This window comes from Dermochelys coriacea, chromosome 1 (assembly GCF_009764565.3).
Source record: "Dermochelys coriacea isolate rDerCor1 chromosome 1, rDerCor1.pri.v4, whole genome shotgun sequence".
In the NCBI taxonomy this organism is placed as follows: Eukaryota; Metazoa; Chordata; order Testudines; family Dermochelyidae; genus Dermochelys; species Dermochelys coriacea.
In genome coordinates, this window is record NC_050068.2 from 288,393,887 (window position 1) to 288,419,519 (window position 25,633).

The following is a 25,633-nucleotide window of genomic DNA, read 5'->3' on the forward strand; positions in this document are numbered from 1 at the left end:
ACAATTTAAGGTTTGTGGTAGATTCCCCATCACAACATTTAAATCAAGACTGGATGCTTTTCTAGAAGGTATGCTTTATAGTTCAACAGGAATTATTTTGGAGAAGTTCTATGGCCTGTGTTATACAGGAGGTTGTGTTAGATGATCAGAGTGGTTCCTTCTGGCCTTGGATTTTATGAATCCTCCAGGTCCTGTTGGACCAGGATTCTTTAGAAAGTATCTGTATTGTCTAGTTTGTATCACTGTGCAAAACCCATCACTGCACTTACCTGAATGGCTATCCGCAGTGTGCAATATTTACTTCACAAGAAATTTAACAGTGAATTATTCAATTCCCAAATTTCACATTTACCAGAATGTTTACATGAACACAGCCAGTTGTGTTTGGTCAGTTAACACATTCAATACCTCATTACCCAAGAAGTCTATGAACACTGCACAGTTTCTTAAAAGCATGTATTTTAAAAAGCATTAAATAGTGTCTTAAAAGTTCAGTTGAATCGTATTAAAGCACAAGGATAAGGCCTAGTCTATTTTTTGGTTTTTATATTGAATTTAAGTTCATTTCCCTAACCCACCAATGCTCCCTCTCACCTGCATACATACCTATTCATTCCTTTCAACTACTGCCAAGGTAGACTAAGTGCAGCAGTAATTGCAGCAGCATGCCTTACTCAGAAGTAGGAGTAAGAACATATTTTGCAGTGTGGAATAGCCAAATTCAAAGAAAGCCCACCAGTGAAATAAAAAAACCCAAGTACCTCTCCCCCTGTAGTATCTGAGCAACAAAGAGAACCTGCTTCAGAGGGTAGGGAAAGGTATTCATTCTTCTTTCCCAGCTCTTATCAACATTCAGAAAGACCCCTCCACTCTAAGCAGCCAAGAGGGAGAAGTAGATTGGGCGCCGAGTGTATAAACTGCACTGTGAGTCATATATGGCCCTCTATAATTTCCGATATTAATGGGACTGTAAACTGAACACTCTCAAAGGTTTCTCCTGTGTGCTCAAAAGCCACATGACGGTGCTCAAAAGGAAGAGAAAATCTTTAAGAAATATTGATCTGCATCCCTCTATTTCTCCCTCAGAAAGGAACTTATGAAAGCATCAAAATGTTCTACTCTAATCCTCCAAAAGTTAGTTTTACACTGAACTGAGAAGAGCACTCCAGGTGCCTCTGAAGTATTTCAAGCAAGACAGCTAGAGGACAAGTGAGCTACCCATCTCCAGCAGCTGCAGTATTTTTCAGACAGCTCAGAGAATTTACTTTTGTTAGAGAAAAAATTAGGAGCTGATTTACCTTCTGAAGATATAATCTATCAGCTGCCTGCAAAGTTTAGCAACTGAACAGGAACAGGGAGAAGGTAGAAGCAAAGGCAGAAAAACCCAAGACCTGTAGTATGTGTTTTACACATTAACAAAAGGAGGGAGTAGAGGAGAGATTCACTATTTCCTTTGACACCTTATTTACACAAGTTGATGTTAACCATTGTAATAAGCCAGAACCCATGACAAGGTTAGTGATGTCGCATGCATTTTTTAATCAATTTAAACATGGTTAAGACATCAACCCTCTGAAACCAACCAATTAGAATATTTTGTCTAATGCCCAGAACCATAATGTTTAGTTGTTACTGTACCAGTAACAGTTGTTACCAACTGTACCAGTTGTTACTGTTTTGCTCTACTAATAAGGCAGTCACAAGAGCAATTAAGGGAACTCATTAAGACCCTGCAATTAAGATGCTGTGATGCACATTCTCTCTTGCTCACATCTCCTCTGATCTGCTATCCTGTGACTTACATGGGAGACAGAGCTGAAACGCGACAACAGCAGCAGCAGCAAAGGTAGCCTGGGAATAGGATAACAGGCAGCCTCTAACTGTCCAACAAGGGCTGTGGCCTCCGTCAGAACAGGGACCTGCACCCAATTTTTTTCCTGCAGGCTTATTTCCCCCCCCCCCCCGCAAGACAACAAACGGGAATACAGCAAATAATGAGGCGTGTCCTTAGAAAATACGAAAAGTAGAGCTGTCGATCCACTGCAGTTCACTCACACAACTGACTCAAAAAAAATCAATCATGATTAATCGCAGTTTTCATTGCGCTGTTCAACAATACCAATGGAAAAATTTATTCAATATTTTTGGATGTTTTTCTATATTTTCAAATATTGATTTCAATTACAAGTATACAAAGACAATGCTCGCTTTATATGCTTATTTTTGATTACAAATATTTGCACTTGAAAAATGGCAAACAAAAGAAACGGTATTTTTCAATTCACCTCATGCAAGTACTGTAGTGCAATCTCTATTGTTAAAGTGCAACTTACAAAAAAAATCTACATTTGTTACACGTAACTGCAATCAAAACAAAATGTACAACTTTAGCGCCTACAAATCCACTGAGTCCTACGTCTTGTTTAGCCAATTGCTAAGACAAACAAGTTTGTTTACATTTACAGGACATAATGCTGCCCTCTTATTTACGTCACCTGAAAGTGAGAATAGGAGTTTGCATGGCACTTTCGTAGCTGGCATCACAGGGTCTTTACGTGCCAGTTATGCTAAACATTCATATGCCCCTTCATGCTTCAGCCACCATTCCAGAGGACATGCGTCCATGTTCATAAGGGGGTTCTGCTCAATTGGCTGAACAAGAAGTAGGACTGAGTGGACTTGTAGGCTCTAAAGTTTTACATGGTTTTGTTTTTTAATGCATTTTTTGTACATAATTCTACATTTGTACATTCAATTTTTATGAGAGAGATTGCACTACTGTACTTGTAGGAGATGAATTGAAAAATACTATTTCGTTTGCTTTAGTGCAAATTTGTAATCAAAAATATAAAGGGAGCATGTACACTTCGCATTCTGTGTTGTAAGTGAAATCAATATATTTGAAAATGTAGAAAATATCCAAAACTATTTAAATAAATGGTATCCTATTAACAACAGTTTGATTAATCGTGTGATTAAGCATGATTTATTTTTTTAAATAGCTTGAGAGCCCTAAAAAAGTTTACATCATTTGGTAGAAAATACGTGACTGTGGAACCTAGCTATAGCATTCTAAGATTTCCGACTGATTTGGTGGAAAGAACAGTTTTGATGCAATTTACTTAAAGCTGTTTGCCAAATTCTTTTAGCCTTGTCAGAGAAAATTTGCTTCTGCACTGCTCTGTCTTCCCCTAAGTATCTCTTTTCTAAAAGACTGCAATAACGCATTATGGGGCAAACACTCAGAGAAGGCTGTGTTATTCAAATATCTGAAGTGAAACCAAATTTATGCAACATACTTAATTTCTGACCTTCAATTAATGACAAACAGCTGAGTTACTTACCTGTAACTGGAGTTTTCAAAGTGGGTAATGTTCATAATCCCCACTCTTTGCCTGTGCACACTTGCCATTGGACCCAGGAGCTGCTGGGAACTAAGTTTCAGGAAAGTTTGATGCAAACTGAATGCCAGCCACCCCACACCTATATACAAACACATGGGACATGTTCCCGCTTCAGTTTCCATTATCTGTTAGATGTAAATAATCCAAAGTGATTTGGGAATAGCAAGTAGAGCAGATAGGATGAATGTATTAGGATTAGCTATTTGGAGAACTTCAGTTCCCAATAAATAACCCAGATTTTAACTCCATACATCCCACTTCTTGTGGAATAAAAAGCAGTAACCCATAAACACACCGATGAGAAGGTTATAAGGCTAAGAATTAAAGGGGGAGGGGGAAATCTAATCTGATCAGTGCATCAGGTTCCATGTCACATTTTAAAATTATGTGATGGTTGGTATAGACTGGAAGCTGCTTTACCACTAGATTTTCTGAAGTACCCTCGAATACACTTGGAAAAGCCCTGAAATACAGCTATTCATTTAAAATGAGATTTTATGTACAGTGACCTCTTTTTAAAATGAGATTTGCTCCTTCTATTCAAAGTCAGATCTGCTTAATGACCTCTTTTTAAAATGAGATTTGCTCCTTCTATTCAAAGTCAGATCTGCTTAATGAACAAGAAGTTAATTTTACTTCCAAAACTGGTTAAATCTACAGGGCTAACAAGAAAGAGGAGAGCAAACTGGATTCCATTCCTTCTTGTGCAGTGCCTTAGTAGAATTGTTTACTTTAGCTCCACTTACAGGCAAGTTAGCCTGTGAAAACCCACCAAATACAAGCTTACACAGTATATCACAATTTAGTTCACAGGGCTGAGATGATGCACAAGAGGAAAGAAGCCAGCTGACAGCCCTAGCAACTAGAAAAAAACCCTAACATTTGATGTGGATGGCACTGAAACAGCCCCACAAAGTCTTTTTACTTCATTTTTCAAAGCAGAACTGCACTTTAAGTCCTACAGTTTGTCAAGCAAGACTTCACTGAGTTTTATTACCTGAATACAGATTGGATGATCTGGCCTTGAGGAGTTTAGCTAGACCTAGTTTGCCCTCTTCATAGATTCCAAGGCCAGAAAGGATAGTTGTGATCTAGTCCAGTGGTTTTCAAGCTGTAGTCTGCAGACCCTGGGTGTCTGCAGACTATGCCTATGATTTCCAAATGGATCCATATCTCCATTTAAAATATTTTAGGGGTCTGCAAATGAAAAAAATATTGAAAACCATTGATCTAGTCAGACCTCCTGTATAACACAGGCCACAGAAATTCACCAAAGTAATTCCCAGAGCACATCTTTTAGAAAAAAGGATCTAGTCTAGATTTAAAAATGGTCAGTGATGGAGAATCCACAACTGTTGGTAAGTTGTTCCAATGGTTAGTTACTCTGTTAAATATTTACACTTTATTTCCAATCTTGATTTAACAGGAAAAACTATGAAACCATGTAAAGAGGATTGTTTTTAACCAAAGTGGCAACCTGGAACTCTCATCTTCTATATCAGTGCTCTTCTCCCTTCTTCCTCCACTTCTTTTGAATGACTTTCAGATTTGAGTTTATAAAAAGTAGTATACATATTTCAGTACCAGATCATTCTAAATACACCTCTCAGGCAGCCTTTGGATGTTTCTTATTTGCTCAGAAAAGCCTGACAATTTGAATTAAGATTCAGTTTAAAAAAATCTTTGAGCTGCCTTGGTTTTCATCCAATTCCTTACAATGCTCATTTGTTGCTAAATAGAAAAATAACTTGTTCGGGTTTGGATGAAAATGAAAGATTCACATTATCTAGAAATTACTTTCTTCCTCCGTTCAGGACATTGGGATGATATTTGCTCTTAGGGTTCCATTAGAGAGAAGAGAATTAACTGAGGTGAAGACATGCACCAGATCTTGTGCATGTACTAGTACACCCACAACAAACTTTCCTGAAATTTAAGAGTTCAATGTCTCCTGGGTCCATGCAGTAGTGGTAGCAGATGTAGCTATATCTATTCAGGGAGATTAGTCAGGATCCCTCATGAACATTAAATAGATTAACTAAAAGCTGGAGGTAGCTTCCCCCCTATGATCTTCAGAAGCCAACAAAACAAATGATTCTAAAAAGGGAAGTGGAACAGGGTGTTACTAGTTGATATCACCCCCTTTAAAATACTTCAAAATAAGACATTTGTTACTCAGCTGTTCATGTTAAATCTACCTCTTTTTTCCTTTATGCAATATTTTTTTTTGCTCCTCAACACAAGTTTAAGCAACACTCAAACTTTTGAAAGTTATCCCTCACTCAAGTGATAAATTATCCATGTACATACTATACCGTAGTACTATAGCCCCAATTAAATGCTGAAAGGCTCAGTCTCATTAAGATTTTCAAGACCAGTCATTAGTAACAGAGAGATATAAATTAAGATTGTGTGAAAGTAATAATAAGCTTAGTCTTGCAAGTACTATCTCAAAAAAGAAAACTGTCAAAATCCTCCATTTTGACTAACAATGACAGTACATCTTTCTGTAAGCAAGAAATTCAAAGATGGGTCCACAGTTAAAATACTCATTTTATAACAATACCGTTGAAAGCAAAATTGGCTAACTGTTATAAGCACTCACAGAACAACAATGAAGACTGAAATTGTAAGACCAAACTCAGCAGCTTTAAAGACACGGGTCTTTTGCAGTACTTTTGTTTTAGATGTACTCATCAAAATAAGCTTATATATACACACTTACAGAGTACTTAAAAACAAAAGATTAACAGACTATGTGACAGATTCATTTTAGACACCATACAAAAAAGTGCATATGATTTTTTTGCCTGACTGCTGATGCAGAAGTCACATTTTCAGTACAATGCACATATTGGTCAATTTGCCTTTCAAATTAAAGCCTGGAATGAATTCAATGATGTATCTGATCAAAGCAAGTACAGCTTTAAAAAGCATTTATAATGAGGACTTTAAATATATTTTTTTTTTCCTACAACAGGGGACTGCTCACATCATCAGTGTCTTTGACCCGAAGAATCTGTTCTCTTAGGTCTTGTAAGTCATTAAATGTGGACTGCGCTGTGATGGAATATACTAATGCAAAGCCTTGTCCATTTTTCATATATAGGTCTCTCATTGCTGTAAATTGTTCCTGTAATGAAAAAAGACATACAAATGGTTAATTTGAATTTCCTTATAGATGCTGCCAGATCACCAATATGCACATAAAGCCAGACAAGGATCACAAGTGGTGAAGTTTTACATTTTTGGAACACAAATTGCACTTTAAAAAGCTTATCCTGTGCACTGTAACCTTAATATTGTAGTCCTTAGATATTCTTATAGATCTGACTTTTGGTCTTTTTACATATACACTGGGAGATAACAGCTCCAGGATCTGTTAAGAAATCTCTAATGCCAGAAGAGCGACAAATCAGAACTACTGTAATTTCTCTTCCCAAAAAAGAATGAAATAAATCCACTAAGGTCTTATTAAATGAAAAAAATAAACACATACAGCAGAACCTCAGAGTTATGAACACCTTGGGAATGCAGGTTGTTTGTAACTTTGAAAGGTCTGTAACTCTTTAAAAAGTTTACAGCTGAACACTGACTTAATATAGCTTTGAATCTTTACTATGCAGAAGAAAAATGCGATTTTTTTAAGTAGTTTACGTTTAACAGTACTATACTGTATTTGCTTTTTTATTTGTGTGTCTGCTGCTGCCTGATTGTTACTTCCAGTTCCAAATGAGGTATGGTTGACTGGTCAGTTATAAAGTATCTCATAACTCTGAGGTTCTACTGTACTGTGTTATTCATTTAATATATTAGTCCAAAAAGGGAAATTGTCCAAAATGAAAGCCTGCAGTTCCATGAGGAAAAAACAAGACCACCAGCAAGTTCAGTCTAACAGGTTAGAACTTTCTTTTATATCCTCTCTTTTATATGAAGTTATTTGCTTTTGCAGCATCTATCCTTTTACAGTAAAATCAGTTCAAGCGCGCTAAACAAATTTGATTGGTGCTAAGCACATTGGACATGAAGATTGACAAGATTTTTGTATTTGACAGTCTTCTGGTCTGTTATTTTACCTTTATTTGATTAACTGAAATATGAAACATTTGAAAATATGAAACTGAGGTACAAATCTAGATTTTCCATTTTAAAATGCTAGCAAAGAGGGAACAAATTCAAGATTATGTTCCCATCTGCTACATTTCTAACTCTGTTCTGGGTTCAGCCTATTTTATTTGTACAGTGCTCTAGAATCACATTTATCTCAGATGATTTGATTCTTACAAGAAGAACTGCAAAGAATAGATGAAATTGACCGTTTAGACTTTAAACATATACAACATGGAAACAAAACCATACCAGCATTCTAACTGAGCAATATGCTATCCTCATTATCATCATCCATTTGTTTAGCTAGTGCTTTTATTCAAGGCAATTAATACTGTACAGCATGTTACTTTACACAGTGTAAGTTAGCAGGGCTATACACCTTTTAAAGGTCCAAAGATAAAAATGTTTTAAATGTTATGTTTTTTTGCCGTTTGAAAGTGCATGACACTGACTTTTATAGCATAAACATAAATGTAAAAACAAACTGGACTCTAAAAGTATTCACTCACATTAATATTTATTTTGAAGTGTCACTATCTGTCACCAGAGTGGCATGTCTGTGAATGCACAATGCAGAGACAGTCACTGTGATTACAAAACTTGTCCAGTGTTCTCTGAATCAATGCACGATCCACAACATTAACCTCCTTTTCAAGGTGATGTAGGAGGTTAAAAATCATTGAAGCCCCTGTATAATAGCCATTTGATAAAGTTTTCATCACATCCTTCATTTGTGTCAAGGATGGGACCATTACCTCATCATCAGCCTCTGCACTGTTTTCACTTCAAACTGGTCTCTGATCTCAGTTCCAATGTCCCCATCAGAGATGGGTTGTGTAACAAAAGCATTGTCATTATGTTATCCACTCTTCCAAATTTGTGGGCATTGAGTTCTCTTGGTGGCTCAATAATTGCTCCCTCCATGGGTGCTATGGCCACACCTCCTTTCTCCACCACCAATTCCAGATTGTTGAAGGATCAGCATCACACCAGGCATTTGCAAGCATTAGAATGGCATCTAAAAAGACTCGTCTGCCTGGCAATTTCCACAGCAGTAGCTTTGTCGTCATCATCAATGTGGTGCAATACCATGCAAACCATTTGCTTGTGAAAGTATGCTTTGGCAGTTCTGATAATTCCCTGATCACATGGTTGAAGGGTGAAGTTGTGTTCTTTGGGAAGAATTCAAATCACACATTCCTCAGTGCTCCATCTGTCATCACATGGGCTGCGCAGTTGTCCACTAGTGGCAACATTTTTCCTTTTCTGGCCCAATTTTCAATCCCAGTCCTTCAGCCACTCACCAAATAGATACCTCATCATCCAGGCAGATGCACTGGCAGCAAAGAGGACTGGAGAATGTGTCACATTTTTAAAAACATTGCAAGTTTTGACTTTTCCAGATGATGAAAAGGTCCTTTTTCTTACCAGTCATGGAACAGATGACCAGAACAGTAATTCTCTTTAGACTTTTGCTCTTTTTATTGTCTGATTTAAGGTGAGAGTGCCATCAGGCAGGGCGTGAAAATATATTCCATTTTCATCTGCATTCCAAATATCTTCAACAAATCTTCAACTTCATTTCAATCCACTTGTTTTCTAACCATTCTTCATGTGACCCAATGTCCAGGTCCTTGAATTCTCCATGCATTTTCTTAAAAAACAAACAATCCCCTCTCATTTTTTAAAGTGCTCAAACCAGCCAGAGCAGGCCTTGAAGTCGGTAGCGCCCAGTGCCACTGCCAGTTCTTCTGCATCACCAACAGAACACTTAGGGGGCATTTCTCTCTGGCATTTTTGATCCACTTTATAAATGCTGCCTCGACCCTTCGTGATTTGCCTGATTTTTTCCCCCTCTCTCCCTATCTTTGAGACTCAGACGATATAGGCCACGGAATGCCCAGTTTCTGAGCTGCATCTCTGGCTAGTCTTGGGAAAACGATCATAGGACTCCAGGTGGTGGTGTTTTTCATCTACAGAAAGTCTTTTTCCTGCTATATCAACTCTCACAAACTTGACTTTTTCTCTACACAGGGATTAAACTTTATACACACTACACGCTTAATAATGCGAGATGCAATCAAATTCAGAACAGCTTTATTGGCTTATTACATGTCATTGCACTTGATTGAGTATCATATTACATGTAGTCAGCTTGTCCCAAAATGATTCTTATAAGCGGAGTATTTAGCATGGTTAGTATAAAAATGATTTTATCCCAGTAGTTTTGATCACTCTATGCGGTTAAACTGAGTACACTGTTATTTATCATTCATGTTGGCTAAATAATGGAGAAGTTCCATAGTTCTATGATTTTTTCTTGCTTGCATTGTTCCAGTTTTGTTAATTAGATCTAGACAGATTTCTTTTGAGATGGACCCCCACAAAAACAAACAAAAATACCCAACACCACGCATCTGGCACCTGCAGAACTTTACAGAGAGTAGAGTTGCAAAAAACTGAGTCTCATGTAAAAATCTGTGGAATTTTGATCAGAGTCCTCATGGTCCATGTAAACTGACACGACCTGCTAGTTGACTGGAAATATAGCCTTCCAGAGAGTCCCAAATGCCAACAGGAAATAGTATGCCATCATGTATGAGGCACACTGTGGAAGTTCAAGTCATTCTACAACTGCTGCATGCTTTAGGACTACATTAAATGTTTATTTCTCCATGGAGGTTTGGATAGTGTGCTAAACATCCCTATACCAGAAGTTCAGAATGACTGTACCTGAGAAGTCTCGTTTTATTTTCCACTGTCTGAGCAAGTGGCAAAGATCTGTCACACTTATCTGCATTACTGGATGTCATCTTTAGCTACTTGAACAACATTCTATCCTTTTTTCAGGTTAGTATCAATAGCAGTAACAAGGAGTGCATTTTTCCCCGTGTGGATGCTTGTAGACATTATTGGGTCATTTCATACATTACACCAACCATCTTACACGTTACAATTTAGCTATTCCTCTAATTTTTCCTTTCTTCTGCTGCAGCATCCAGCGTGGGAGCTACAAGCTGAAATGTGTGGAAAAGTATACTCAAGGTGAAATGCTTCAGTCATTTCTTTAAACTGCTAATTTTGTGCCACTTTGAAGTCAAATGTTTACCTAATAGGTTGGAATTTTTCTTATAAAAAGTTCAAGTTTTCACTTTTATGGAACTAACACCATTGATCTTTACAATTTTAGGGTGCTGAAGATGAATAGTGTGCGTTTCTGAATTAAGCTGATTCTGAAGATAAGTTCCTGTTTGAGGCCTTCCAGTGTATCATGGCTCATTTCAACAAGATTGGCATCAGAAGTATCTCACTTGGAGGATTCAACTCAATCTTTTGTTCTTCCACTTCAATAGTGGAAGCTACATTCAATTATACATTTGATCTTGAAAAATCTTGGTGATATTCCACGCCTTTTGAGAGGACGGAGACTCCTTTCCACATGAATACTTCACTTATACATTTTACTTTTAAATGTCTTTCATTACTTCGGTCCATTCAAATCACTTGTTTCCTTCCACTTCCTTCAGCTTTAGTTAAATTCATACTGATTGACAATTCCTATACCCACAATTGCAGCTTTTCACTTTCAGTTCAGTTAGAATGAGATTTGGTACTTATATCGGTATAATTACACTGCTCAGGGGTGTGGACTGCTGCCTCTTAGGGAGGTGGATTAACTATGCCAATGAAAGCAGCTCTCCTGTAGGCATAGTAGCCGATTCACTAAAGCGGTGCAGTTGCACCGCTGTCTGTGGGGACAAGCCCTGAGAATCAGCCATCCTTGTGAATTCAACACTGAATAAGTTGAATCAGAGAGCTTAAAATAGGCCCAATACAGACAAACAACTAAAACTTTCAGATACCTACAACACAATCTACCCAGAATAGTTCCCAACTCCATCCACACCCCTATATTCAATATCTAAACGACAGCACATTTCACTCACTAGCTACTCCACTCACCATCCATTCACCTTCCCTTCTATGCTTGTTAACAGTTCTATAATTTATTGCTTAACAGCCATAACAAGCATTTTGATGGTCTCATTCCTCCCTTTATTCTTACAGGTTATGAGTTTTTATTCACAGATTCAAGTAAAAACCCTGTTTCTGTCAAACAAAACAACCCCGTAAACAGGTATTGGGTCAATTTACAAAAAAATGAATATGTTTGATAAAACCCATGGGGGGAGGGCTTTCTAAAAAACCACCCTCAGGATTCTTCCAAACTGTGGGCATGGGAGACCCAGTTACAGAACAATGGGGAGTTTTTAGCAAAATAGTAGTTTATGAATTAGTTACCATAAAATTAACCACCTAACAGAAGTGCTGAGTTAACAGAGTTCTATATTTAAGCCACCGTTTTGGCAGATAAAGTAGAAAAAGATGGCTAAACTTATTCAACTCAATTTTAGCAAGAAAACCAAGTCAGTCATGCTAAAGGATGCATTTTAAAAAGAATGTGCCTAAACCTAATGTTTTGGTTCATAAATGAATGTATTATACGCCATTTACATTATAACTGACAACAGAGTTAAATCATTAGGGGGTAACCATTTAACTAAAAGGAGAAGCCAAAACACCCTAGTAGAGAAACTTATAACACGGTAAGGATTTACCATACAATACACAGACTGTAGTCTTAAGACTACAACATGTGCCAAAAACCTTGTGATTGACATCAACATAAGCTGAGACCCAATAGGAGCTAGGTGACATGAACAGGACATTAAGCTCCCTGCTGAAGTGAATAAAGATGATGCGATGAGGGAAGCAGTAGGGCACTAATTTTGGAGAGTGTATATTATGCAACATTCAGAGCTTTCATAATTACAGGGGAAAAAACACCACTGGATAGAAATAGTAAAGAAACAGAGAATGAAAAACCCGGTGAAAATGTTAAACTAGATTCAACATAGGAAAAATGAAACTTAATATAACTATAGAGAAATAATTTAAGGGAAATAAAACTCTGAATGAATAATGTTGAAAAATGAAAGCAACAGAAGGCAATGCAACTGAGACATGCCTCTGCCTTTTCATATCATCCTGCTACAACCACATCTGATAAAAGCATTACCTGTTCTGGAAAAAAAGGCCATTCGATCCATCTCATTTTACACATTTAAGGAGAACTTTGCTGCTAATTCCCAGGGAAGTGTTACTGGACCAGTCTGCTGTTATGGTTGTTGTGGGGGGGGGGGGGGGGGGGGGGAAGGTCTGCTCTAAAGGCCTTGACCCAAAACCCACTGAAGTCAATGGGAGTCCACTAAAACTGTTTTTGGACCAGGCCATAAAGGTGAAATTCACTCCTGTATAGAGGATCAGCACAAAGCCTATACATCTCACAAGTCCCCACTTAAGCCCAACTTTGGCTGCCAGGAAAAGAGACTAGAATAAAACAAGAATACCATACCTCATGGGAGGACAAGGTATAGAGCAGGGGACGGCAACCTTTTAGAAGTGGTGTGCCGAGTCTTCATTTATTCACTTTAATTTAAGGTTTTGCGTGCCAGTAATACATTTTAATGTTTTTTTAGAAGGTCTCTCTGTAAAAGTCTATGTATTATATAACTAAACTATTGTAGTATGTAAACAAGATTTTCAAAATGTTTAAGAAAAAATTAAAATTAAAGAAGAAAAAATAAAAATTCAAATGCTGATCTGATGCCACTGGCCTGCTCAGCCCATTGCCGGCCTGGGGTTCCATTCACCTAGGCCCGCAGCAGGCTGAGCGGGGCCTGCGGCCGGGACGCCAGATTGGCAGTGAGCTGAGTAGCTCAGCCCGCTGTTTGTCTGGGGTTCCGTCTGCCGACTCCTGCCAGCCAGGGTCCCAGCTGCCGGCCCCGCTCAGCCCGCTGCCGGTCTGGAGTCCCAACCCTGTCCACATAGAGTAGGTACCTACCTTCTCCCTGGTTCTAGGCATTCTTTTCCTCTCTCTGCACTGAGATGAGGGTCAGAGTGTTCTGAGAACAGGGCTGGGGGTGAAGGAGCAGGCTGGGGGTTGGGGTGCAGGGTCTGGCCAGGAGCTAGAATGAGGAAGGGGGCTCAGGATTGGGGCAGGAGGTTTGGGTGTGGAGCGCTTACCTTGGCAGCTCCCATTTGGTGCAAGGTGTGCAGGTGGGAATGGGGGGGAGTGCGCAGGAGCTCCCGTTTGGTGCTCAGGGTGGGAGTGGGGATGTGTGGGGTGCAAGAGTCAGGGCATGGGGTGTGGGGCGGGTGCAGGGATCAGGGCAGAGGGCTGGGGGTGTGGGCTGGGGTCATGGGGGTGTTCCCAGACCCCTGCCCTGAGCGGCTCACGGCAGGGGCTGGAGGGGATATGCCCTGATTCCACCCCCTTCCCCAAGGTCCCTGGACCAGAGAGTGCTCTGTGGCTCCGCTTTTACCTCTCCCCCTCCATAGCAAGGGCCATCAGCTGATCGGCCTCAGGGAGGGAGAAAAGGAGGGGCAGGAACCCAGCACATTGGGGGAAGAGGCTGGGGGAGGGGAAAGCTTGCCAGCCTTGCAAGGAGAGAGCGGTGGGCAGAAAAGAGCAGGCCAGGCCGGGCAGGATTTTTAGTGGCAGGCTGCTGTCTGCCCAGGTCCAGCAGACAGCAGTGTGCCATTAAAAATTGACACGCGTGCCATAGGTTGCCAACCCCTGGAATAGAGAATTCCCCATCAGAAATCAGGATTACCACCTTCTGGGCTAAATTTAAGATTCCTACATAGAGGTGAATTATCCCTTAGAGAGGGCTAACAAGGCCTATATTGCTTATAATACTTAATTTTACGTTTTCCTATTATGAGGTAAAGCAAGAATCATAAGCAGCATACAATTTACTTTCTGCAGTGTTACTTCCAATTTTGCTTAAATACTGGCAGGTGAAGAGCTATGTGTAGGGGAGAGTAAATGTGGTCAGTGTTGTACAGCAAATGATTAAAAACTAGTGTACCACCACTGATTGTCATTCCACTTTTCTATTTTGGAAGTATTTAAAAGTGCTTGAGTGTAATACATATACATACCGTTCCTGCAGTATCTAGGATTTCAAGCATACACTGTTGTGCATCTACTTCAACTTGCTGTCAAGGAAACAAAGATCAGGTGAAAATTTGTCTTCTCAAAACAATAAAGACTGTCAAATAGGCAACTTGTTTCCCTTTAAAATTAATCTAATAATACATAAGCCAAAGTAAGGAAAATAAGTTCCTGGCTTTTAATAAGTTTGTGCATGTACTCTGAAAGCAGGAGATAAAGATAAAAGATTTCAGAAGCCCAAGTGATTTAGGAGCCTAAAATATTGAAAGCAGTACTTAGGGATTTTTGAAAATATTACCCATATACTAAAGAGTATTATAAATCTTTACAGTCTGCTATAAGCAGAGAACACAGCTAGTTTGTACTTGGTCCAACAGGCATTCTCAGCAAGCACGTACACTTGATATTTGTGAGGAAAAGCACATATCAAAAGCCAGAAAGTTAAAGTGGCATGTTGATGATCATTAAAAGGGCAATGTGGATCAATGGAGAAGTGGCAGTAGATTATATCAGGGAATTATCACTTATCAGTTTGCTTTAAACGTGCAATAATATGACAGCATCTCTTTCCTTCAAGGTATATGGGTCCATCTCATCTGTCACTCCACCCATGAAGGAGGATTGGCAGAGTTGTTTGCAAATTGATAAGTTTAAGGGACCTTGTTACTTAGTTTTTTAATATATGATTGACAGTGTAAGTTTAAAGAAAAGGAGTACTTGTGGCACCTTAGAGACTAATACATTTATTTGAGCATAAGCTTTCACAAGAGCTAATGCTCAAATAAATGTTACTCTAAGGTGCCACAAGTACTCCTTTTCTTTTTTGTGAATACAGACTAACACGGCTGCTACTCTGAAACCTGTCATTACTTTAAGTTTAGGCTTCCTTTCTGAACCAATTTAAAACTAAGATTATTTTTTCACATTTCGTCCATTTTCTTCTCCCTCTGAAGAGTATAAGGCCTTTTCAGTAGCCACTACTGTACTATGAAGGTATGCTGTTAAGTGGTGTACTCTTCTTTTATAAGACATCTTGGCTTGAAATCTCAAGTCAACAGTAAGTTGAAATAATTTAGATATTGTAGTAATTGAATTCTGAAGTTTTAAAAAGCAGTTTAATACTTGAAGTTCAGACTGTAATCTGCTTTATGTAAAGCTTTTATTTAATATTATTTAAGATTTAATAAAGGTGTGTACATAACTACAGCAATTGCCAAAACAATGCTTTCAAAAGCACAGAAACCACAAAACAAGTTAGAATGTCATTGGTATTGCCTTTGCTTGAAGGAAGTGTATTGATATTGTTCAGACTAAGTACGACTTCCAGAATCAGATCAATTCAGAGAAAAAAATCCATGGGATTCTTAGTCATTCCAGGACCACATGTAGTCAGACAGATGTTAATTTTTGTTATGAATCTTAGTTGAAAACCCTCATTAACAGAAGCAGAGATTAATGTGAGACCACTTGATCTTTTCATACTTCATAAGAACAATTAGTGGCTTTAGTTTCTTTTGAAAACTGATCTTTCAAATACATGCAAATGTTAAGTCTAAGGTGAGAGCTGCTGAATAATCTAAATACATGCAGTAAGGAACATTTCACCAGTTTCATAATGCTTGCTAGCATTTTTGGTGTAATTTACTGCAGGTGCTTTGAAGTGGTGAGGGTCCAACAGTTACTGGACAGGATCTGAAATTCTTGCCCCTTACTTTCAAGGCTGAGATTAAAAAGAGTACAATCAAATTGTTTAAAAGATTCTTTTAGATTTCCTGTATAGTTAGAGCTAGACCAAATCTCACATGAGTAAAATTTTCCACTACAGTGACTCTACCTGGTCATCAGGAAAGCAGTAAGTCTGGGATATTCTTTGCTCTCAGTGATTCCCCTTTTATCACCGAGGTAGCACAAAGCCACCATCTAGCTGCTTCAGTGCCTTGACAATAGGGAGTTGAGGTAGACAACAGGGAACAGGTCAGAGATGAGCCCCCCACCCCCCCTTCCAGCTGAAGACAGGACAAGGGATACTCATGTCACTGCAGTTTGTCTGGATCAGTATTACCACAACTGGTTAAGCCACACACACGTTCACCCATCAAAGGGCATCCAGGTAAGGCTATTTTAATATTTCATTCGAAGTAAAAATAATGAATGGTCTCAAGTGGTTCATTATGGTATAGTTTGAGAACCACTGTTTTAGGAGTTCACTAATGCAACCCTGCACTAACTACTAACTCTAGCCGGACTTCCCCAACTTCAACACTAGGCACCAACCCATCTTTGTACACAGCTTTCAGTAGGAGTCAAATCCTATTCTGTTCAATGCCTCCCATATAGAAATTAAAACTACAAAACATACATTTTCCTTAAGTAAAATAAAGGGGTTTTTAGCAGTCATGGAAAGGCTTTGAAAATATAGGAAAAAATTGACAAGGCCTTTAAAATATTAGATTCAAAAGATAGAACAAATCTGGCATCTAGAGCAAGACAAGTTTTGGGGAGAAGGCTAAGCTTAGAATGTGGTTAATGAGAAAGATTTCTATGAAAAGGGGTCTCTAAATTACAGATGAAGTTACAAACTGGTTCTAACAGACAAACAGATGTGGTTTTGTGATATATGATTAAAAACTGAAAGTAACCTTTAATATACCAATGTTATTTTGAAGGGGGCCCAGTCCTAAAATTGTGTCTACTCTGGGACAGGAAAGAGGTCAACCTCAAACTGATTCTTAGCTAAAGTTAGCAACTGGCAATGACATTACTTGTTTATTCGGAGGATATAAACAAGGTGAGCTTTTAAGGGTTCATTGTTAGTAACCGCCTTACCAAGTTGGAGCCAACCAACATGGGTTTGAACACCTCGGGTCTAGTCCGTTTGTAAGTATCTTGATCAAGTATTTCTGTGTTACTGTAGGGTGTAATAATTGCCTAAACTTTGATATGTTTAGAGCATTCAGCATTGGATTTTATCAAGGAATTTATGACTGAATTGGTGTTATCGTTTATGCACAGTATCATGACATCAAACTTAACATCCTGATATTGCACATTAACTTATTTATAGACAGTAAAACATTTAAGCTTAAATTGCAATATATGAAAGTTGTACTTGCGTTATCTCTTTAGGTAGGCTCTTCAAAAAGGTGGCTGTCATCACCCGAAGCCATATTGATAATCATGTGCTTTGGTTCATTGACTCATGAATATTTCCACTTCATAGATGTCAAATGAGTTAGTGATGTTAGATGTGTTTAATGCTCTTACCATTCAGATTTTATGGTCAAATATTTGCTAATTTTTTTAAATAGTGTTCATTTTAGAGTTTCAAAAATGATCTTTGTCTTGTATGGTTAGTGTAGCATCACTGTTAATTCATTGCATTACCTTTCTGTAGGAGTCTTCTATCGTAGGATCGTATTTTTCAACAAATATTCCTTGAACAAATTGTACAGTCTGCAACACAAAGAAGTTCCCTTATACAACTTTATATAATGTCAAAATATATAAAGAAAAGTCTTAAACACACAATATTGTTCTAAGCGTACATTCAATTGCCAAGAGCACGTTCCTATACCTCCTGAAGGCAGACATATGTCTAGGTGTAAAATATCTGAATACGTATAAGACAACAACAGGTAGACATTTCCTCCAGACTGTAAACAAAATGCATTAGAGGTACATCCATGTTCTAATACTTGCATGTATTTATCCACCCAAGTTAGGGTGGATAAGTCATTTTTAAAATAGGACTGTTTAGAGCAAATGAGTTCACAATCTATGTCTGAAAGACTAACATTACTATGAAATAGTTATTTACATATCCCGGGGAAAAAGTCAACTTAATATAATTAGATAGAAACACATGTTGTATAGTTTTCAACACAAATTCAAGAGCTGTTTTGTATTGTCTACAACCTATTTTATTAGTACTATAAATTCAAAATGTGTATCCTGGACTACTAAATGGCTGTCAATATTTTCTAGAACAAGGGTGGCCAACCTAAGCCTGAGAAGGAGCTGGAATTTACCAATGTACATTGCCAAAGAGCCACAGTAATACATCAGTAGCCCCCCCCATCAGCTCCCTACTCCCTTCCCGCACCTCCCAATAAGCTGTTTTGTGGCATGCAGGAGGCTGGGGAGGGAGGAGGGAGGGCACAGCAGGCTCAAGGGAGGGGGTGGGAAGGGGTGGAGTGGGGGCAGGGCTTGTGGCAAAGTCAGGGGTTGAGCAGTGAGCATCCCTTGGCACACTGGAAAGTTGGCGCCTGTAGCGCCAGCCCTGGAGTCAGTGCCTATACAAGGAGCCACATATTAACTTCTGAAGAGCTGCATGTGGCTCCGGAGCCACAAGTTGGCCTCCCCTGTTCTAGAACTCTGAACTTCAGGCCAAGTCTTTCTCCCCCGTCTGCCTTCTGGGGGCGGGGGAAGGAAGGGAGAAGTGTTCTGTAAACTGGATAGGCAGAATTCCAGAAGCTGACACACTGAGGGTATCTGTGTAGGCCAGAGACACTGGCATACTTTGGTGTGGGACTTGTGGATCTTTGACTAAAAAGTCCAGTGGCTAAGAGCATAGGGGCTACCACTCAACATCAAAACTGCAATACCAATGCAAGAAGATTCCATTACCCTTTACCATAAACTCTGGATTCCTTCTATGTCAAAGCCAGCTTAAGACAGGTTTGGTGCAACATTTTCCCTTTAGTGTCTTTTTGCAGGGAAAAAGGTTTTAATTCAGTCAGTAGTCCATGGATCCTGACGCAGGGAAGAAAGGTAAGCAGCAGGATACGGACCCTGGACTTCAGGAAAGCAGACTTTGACTCCCTCAGGGAACAGATGGCCAGGATCCCCTGGGGGACTAACATGAAAGGGAAGGGAGTCCAGGAGAGCTGGCTGTATTTCAAGGAATCCCTGTTGAGGTTACAGGGACAAACCATCCCGATGAGTCGAAAGAATAGTAAATATGGCAGGCGACCAGCTTGGCTTAATGGTGAAATCCTAGCGGATCTTAAACATAAAAAAGAAGCTTACAAGAAGTGGAAGCTTGGACATATGACCAGGGAAGAGTATAAAAATTTTGCTCGGGCATGTAGGAAAGATATCAGGAGGGCCAAATCGCACCTGGAGCTGCAGCTAGCAAGAGATGTCAAGAGTAACAAGAAGGGTTTCTTCAGGTATGTTGGCAACAAGAAGAAAGCCAAGGAAAGTGTGGGCCCCTTACTGAATGAGGGAGGCAAGCTAGTGACAGAGGATGTGGAAAAAGCTAATGTACTCAATGCTTTTTTTGCCTCTGTTTTCACTAACAAGGTCAGCTCCCAGACTGCTGTGCTGGGCAACACAAAATGGGGAAGAGATGGCCAGCCCTCTGTAGAGATAGAGGTGGTTAGGGACTATTTAGAAAAGCTGGACGTGCACAAGTCCATGGGGCCGGACGAATTGCATCCGAGAGTGCTGAAGGAATTGGCGGCTGTGATTGCAGAGCCCTTGGCCATTATCTTTGAAAACTCGTGGCGAACGGGGGAAGTCCCGGATGACTGGAAAAAGGCTAATGTAGTGCCCATCTTTAAAAAAGGGAAGAAGGAGGATCCTGGGAACTACAGGCCGGTCAGCCTCACCTCAGTCCCTGGAAAAATCATGGAGCAGGTCCTCAAAGAATCAATCCTGAAGCACTTAGAGGAGAGGAAAGTGATCAGGAACAGTCAGCATGGATTCACCAAGGGAAGGTCATGCCTGACTAATCTAATCGCCTTTTATGATGAGATTACTGGTTCTGTGGATGAAGGGAAAGCAGTGGATGTATTGTTTCTTGACTTTAGCAAAGCTTTTGACACGGTCTCCCACAGCATTCTTGTCAGCAAGTTAAGGAAGTATGGGCTGGATGAATGCACTATAAGGTGGGTAGAAAGCTGGCTAGATTGTCGGGCTCAACGGGTAGTGATCAATGGCTCCATGTCTAGTTGGCAGCCGGTGTCAAGTGGAGTGCCCCAGGGGTCGGTCCTGGGGCCCGTTTTGTTCAATATCTTCATAAATGATCTGGAGGATGGTGTGGATTGCACTCTCAGCAAATTTGCGGATGATACTAAACTGGGAGGAGTGGTAGATACGCTGGAGGGGAGGGATAGGATACAGAAGGACCTAGACAAATTGGAGGATTGGGCCAAAAGAAATCTAATGAGGTTCAATAAGGATAAATGCAGGGTCCTGCACTTAGGATGGAAGAATCCAATGCACCGCTACAGACTAGGGACCGAATGGCTCGGCAGCAGTTCTGCGGAAAAGGACCTAGGGGTGACAGTGGACGAGAAGCTGGATATGAGTCAGCAGTGTGCCCTTGTTGCCAAGAAGGCCAATGGCATTTTGGGTTGTATAAGTAGGGCCATAGCGAGCAGATCGAGGGACGTGATCGTTCCCCTCTATTCGACACTGGTGAGGCCTCATCTGGAGTACTGTGTCCAGTTTTGGGCCCCACACTACAGGAAGGATGTGGATAAATTGGAAAGAGTACAACGAAGGGCAACGAAAATGATTAGGGGTCTAGAGCACATGACTTATGAGGAGAGGCTGAGGGAGCTGGGATTGTTTAGTCTGCAGAAGAGAAGAATGAGGGGGGATTTGATAGCTGCTTTCAACTACCTGAAAGGGGGTTTCAAAGAGGATGGCTCTAGACTGTTCTCAATGGTAGCAGATGACAGAACGAGGAGTAATGGTCTCAAGTTGCAATGGGGGAGGTTTAGATTGGATATTAGGAAAAACTTTTTCACTAAGAGGGTGGTGAAACACTGGAATGCGTTACCTAGGGAGGTGGTAGAATCTCCTTCCTTAGAGGTTTTTAAGGTCAGGCTTGACAAAGCCCTAGCTGGGATGATTTAACTGGGACTTGGTCCTGCTTTGAGCAGGGGGTTGGACTAGATGACCTTCTGGGGTCCCTTCCAACCCTGATATTCTATGATTCTATGATTCTATGATATAAGCTAAAGCGCACAAAAAAAAAGTTGAAATCCTGAAGCCCAGAACATTCATAGTTCCCATGCATGCTGGGAGAGCTATGGATCATGATTCCATAGCCCAAGCCATATTTTAATTAAGGCATGGTCTCATGGACTACCTCCCCTCAAATTCATTGTCATAGCCATGGCAATTCCACAAATTGCTTACATAGAAGATCTCAAAATACATAACATGTTCATAAGATCCCTTCAGATGCCATTTAACACCTGGAAAGGAGACATCAGCATGGTGCAAAAACCCAGTTCCCCACAGACCACCAGCAAGTGCTATGAGACTTCTGTTTTGGAATATTATGGGTTGCTGTAAGGCAGCTGAACAACTCTGTAGAGACAAATACACTTGAGAAAAGAATTAGTTGCTTTCTAGTTTCTTCTTTCTAGTGTTTTTGCACATTTTTTAACACTTAAGGACCCAAATGGGATTAAGGCTCCCATTGTACTAGATATCAATCAATCAAAATACTCAGACAAGGATTTTGACAATATGAAACATGTTGAGTTTATCAAAAGTAAATGTCAAAGGAAGGGTGTCATGATGGATAGGAGTGAGCGGGAATAGTTTCAGTTGGGAGATCTGTGAGCCACTGGCATAAAGGGACTAACTGAAGGCAAGCTTGCTGATAACCGTCATTTTTGGTTTTATTGCAGCTGGTGTTTGGGGCCCCATGAAAACTACAATCACAGACCTCCCATTTAGTGGCCCCAGAAATGCTCAGATTTTATTCCCTTCTTTGCAAATACAGGTGCAATATTTTTAATGCAATATTTCAGTTTTCTTACATGTACCTTTTGATTCTGTACGGTGGTATGATAATGGCGGACCACATTTTGTCTGGAAGGGACCCGAGGCTGGTGAAAACAGTTCACAATTCTGCCCCAAAATGCTACATACAGATCTATCTACTCCTTGTTCTCATGTGTATTGGGAAGGGAAGGGAAAGAAGAGAACTCATGTTTTAGGGCACCAACAAATGACAACCCGATAGAGAATATTTGGAAAGAGAGTCAATATTTGTAGCTATTAACAATCAGAAAGGTCACATGTCAAAGAATCGTAGAAATTTTACATTTTGGATAATATGTGGCTGCTGCAGTTGTTGCTTTATGATTAATGCTATGTTTGTTTATGTCACAGAGATTATGGAAGTCACGGAATCTGTGACTTCCAGAGACCTCTGACTTTCTCTGCTTCAACCCCAGGGGCTGCAGGACTCTGGCACTAGCAGCCAGCAGGCCCTCTGCAAGGTTCCAGTGACATGTGACAGACTCCTGAGGGGGCCCTCCTCATGGTTCCAGCACAGGCAACAGCCTCAACGCCTCCGGTGGGTGTCCCCCCTGCAGCTTCCAGCTGCTGCGGGCAGAGGGGGAACCTCCCAGCCAAAACCATGGTTACGATTTATAAATTCAAGACTCTGTATTTGCTAGTATTAAAACCCACCTACCATTTAACAATCCACTCTCCTAGCACATTTAGATTTATTTCTGAAGAGGCAGTCACTCAAGGTATGTTTCCAGTATTATCAGTAGCAAGTTTTACAACTTCAGTAACAGGCCTACTTTAACTTAAATATACCGAAAAGCAACACCTTAAGTGTTCCTCTTTAGGAAGTTCTCACCATCAAGATCTATAATTTAATTTTATTACATATACAACCATTTAACCAATTTGCTATTCAGTTTATATACTACAGTTCTAGGACTCATGTAGTGTCAAAACCTTCCATCCTTGGACTCTTGTTCTTGTTTAAATATCCTTCCAAACTGCCTCTTTGAACAGCAGGGTTTCTTTTTATGCCGATATTCAGGTTAAGCCTATCCATAATGAATAGACTTCTGCTCCAAAAAGTGCCTTAGTTCCCTATCAAAAGACTTTAGTCTATACTAGGAAGTTATCATAGGTAACACTAAGAAAGAAAGAGAGGAAAAAAACCCCCAAAAAACAGTGTGAAGAGTAGGAAGCTTTCCTGGGTAAGTACCATCAAATTCTGAAGAATCCAGACCTTCAAACACATTTAAGGACAGCACTCCAGTAGGAAGCCCAAAACCTTCTGCTTTCCCAGAAGCTAGCGTGGGCAGAAGAGAGGCAAGAGTTCCTCATTTTGGCTCTTTGACAGCCAAAGTAATAACCTCTTTCATATTAGTCTATAGATGGTAGGTCTGTTCTCTGGCTAGAAGATGTCTGGTACATTTTCCAAGATCTGGGCGGGCATGCATGCATAAGCAGGCATGAAAGGACAGAGAACAAAAACAGTAAAAGTAAACTGAGCTTTATGGAACTGAGCCCTCAGAAAGATGCAGCATGATGCATCATAGATAAAGAAATGGGAGCACAGCAAAGAAATAAGGTATAATCAATGCAAGGGATGCACTAAGTAGGAGTTTCAGGGTAACCGCACCTTTTTTGCCTCTTCCCTCCCTCCCCGCAGGTCCACTCCAGGAGCGCTTAGTTAGGTTTCCAGCCATTGTCCCAGGGCAACGACCGTACCTGCTTGGAGCTCTGTCCCCAAGGGGTATGAACAGTGTATTGTCAGCAATTACAAGTTACCACACAGCTCTAAGCAAGCACATTTATTCTTAAGGTAAAAACATTACAGAAAACATAATAAAAACAAACATTTTAAATCAAACATTAAATATACCAGGAGTCACCCACCAGTGTTATGGGGCCCTAGAAGCCAAAGTCTTTCTAACCCTTTTGCAAGGGTTCCCTCCTGGACAGAAGGCCCTGTTTGCTGAATCAAAAAGAAGTTCCTGAGTCAGTTTAAACACTGCCTTTACATGCCAAAAGCTCTTTCTGTTGGTCTCTGTAAAACCCAGCTTCCCCGAGAGTGCAATAGCTCTCTGGAGGAGTTTAAGATTACTCACTCAGGTTACCACCACCTTCCACTGTTCTTAGTTCCTAATAATGCTGTAGCAATCCTCCCCCACATGGAGTTGCATACAATCCTGGCCTACCTTGATATATAAACAGATTCATAAACTTAGCACAATATGTTGCCTTAAAGTTACTGCATGCAGTCGTGATATCAGTCAGAGCTGCAAATACTGTAGAGTGAATATATTTTTCAAAAAGTTTCACCAGCGTTCAGTGAATTTGTGTGATATATCCAATGTTTTCTCCAACCTGCTCTGTAGCCAATATCTTCCTCCAGCTTTCCCCAAAAACTAATTCTACGTCTGATTTCCTGCATAATCTTGTCTCCACTACATTGTCTGCTCATTTTCTTTTACTCTATGCTCTTCCCAATCTCATCTCACTACTTTGCTTTCTAGGTTTGAGACCCACGTAACCCAGGGGATGCTAGACCTAAATTCCATGGTGCTCTGGTGCAGGAGACTGAAGATTTTGCAACAGCTTTATTTTAAATTGAAAAGCCAAAGTACCAATCTTATTATTCATTTTCATATCAAGTTTATTAACTTTGGCTGACAGTGGACAGGATGCTGCATGCACAACTGATTTCCCTGGAGGGAAAATTCAACTTTCAATAATTTGGGAAATAAGACTATAAGCACTTCAGAATGGATTTTAAAAAAAGTGTCAAACACCTGTATCAAAGAACACAACAACCTCAGAACACTCAGATATTAGATGCTGACGGAGTTTAGACTTGCTAGTAAGATGAAGCCAGCGTTAGTAATTTACCCAGAACTTGAACATAAATGTGCACATCTCCCTACCAAGAAGGGGGTCATATTTAAATCAGTCCGATTGACAGGAATCTGGAGACCTCTGTTCTAATTTGGCTTTTACTAATCTTCCCCTCTCTGTAACTCAGTTTCCCATTTGTAAAATGGGGATAATGATGTTTACCCATCTTTGCAGAGCGCTCTGATATTCGGGTGAAAAGCGCTTTGTAAGATCTAAATCTTTTTCAGCAAGTGATTGTGAGTGGCAGAGTTTGACAGAACAAAAAACTTGCTAGCAAGTAATTGCTGCCCCAAAAAGCAATCTACCGGTGGCCTGCAACTCCAGAAAGCAGATCCATCATTGTGTCCCATCCTTGGTCCTACAAGTTTCTTCCTCCCTTTAGCTGTGATAAAAATAGAATCCCTTACATGTGAGATTGATAGTGGAGGACTCCTAAAGTAGA

The 25,633-nt window shown here is 40.0% G+C and overlaps 1 protein-coding gene across 4 annotated transcripts in view; it reads right to left on the reverse strand.

Annotated features, from left to right (window-relative positions):
* Positions 1-25,633, reverse strand: part of RAP1B (RAP1B, member of RAS oncogene family) — an 81,061-nt gene that overhangs the window by 6,828 nt on the left and 48,600 nt on the right. For 3 of the 4 annotated variants that reach the window (XM_038410665.2, XM_038410691.2, XM_038410674.2), the window contains exons 3-5: positions 17,920-17,988; positions 14,523-14,579; positions 6,397-6,537 (exon numbers count right to left, since the gene is read on the reverse strand). In XM_038410665.2, coding sequence (XP_038266593.1) covers positions 6,397-6,537; positions 14,523-14,579; positions 17,920-17,988 — 267 coding nt within the window. Of the gene's footprint in view, positions 1-6,396; positions 6,538-14,522; positions 14,580-17,919; positions 17,989-24,192; positions 24,217-25,633 lie in introns of those variants that run through there. The other variant, XM_043493682.1, reaches the window with a different exon arrangement.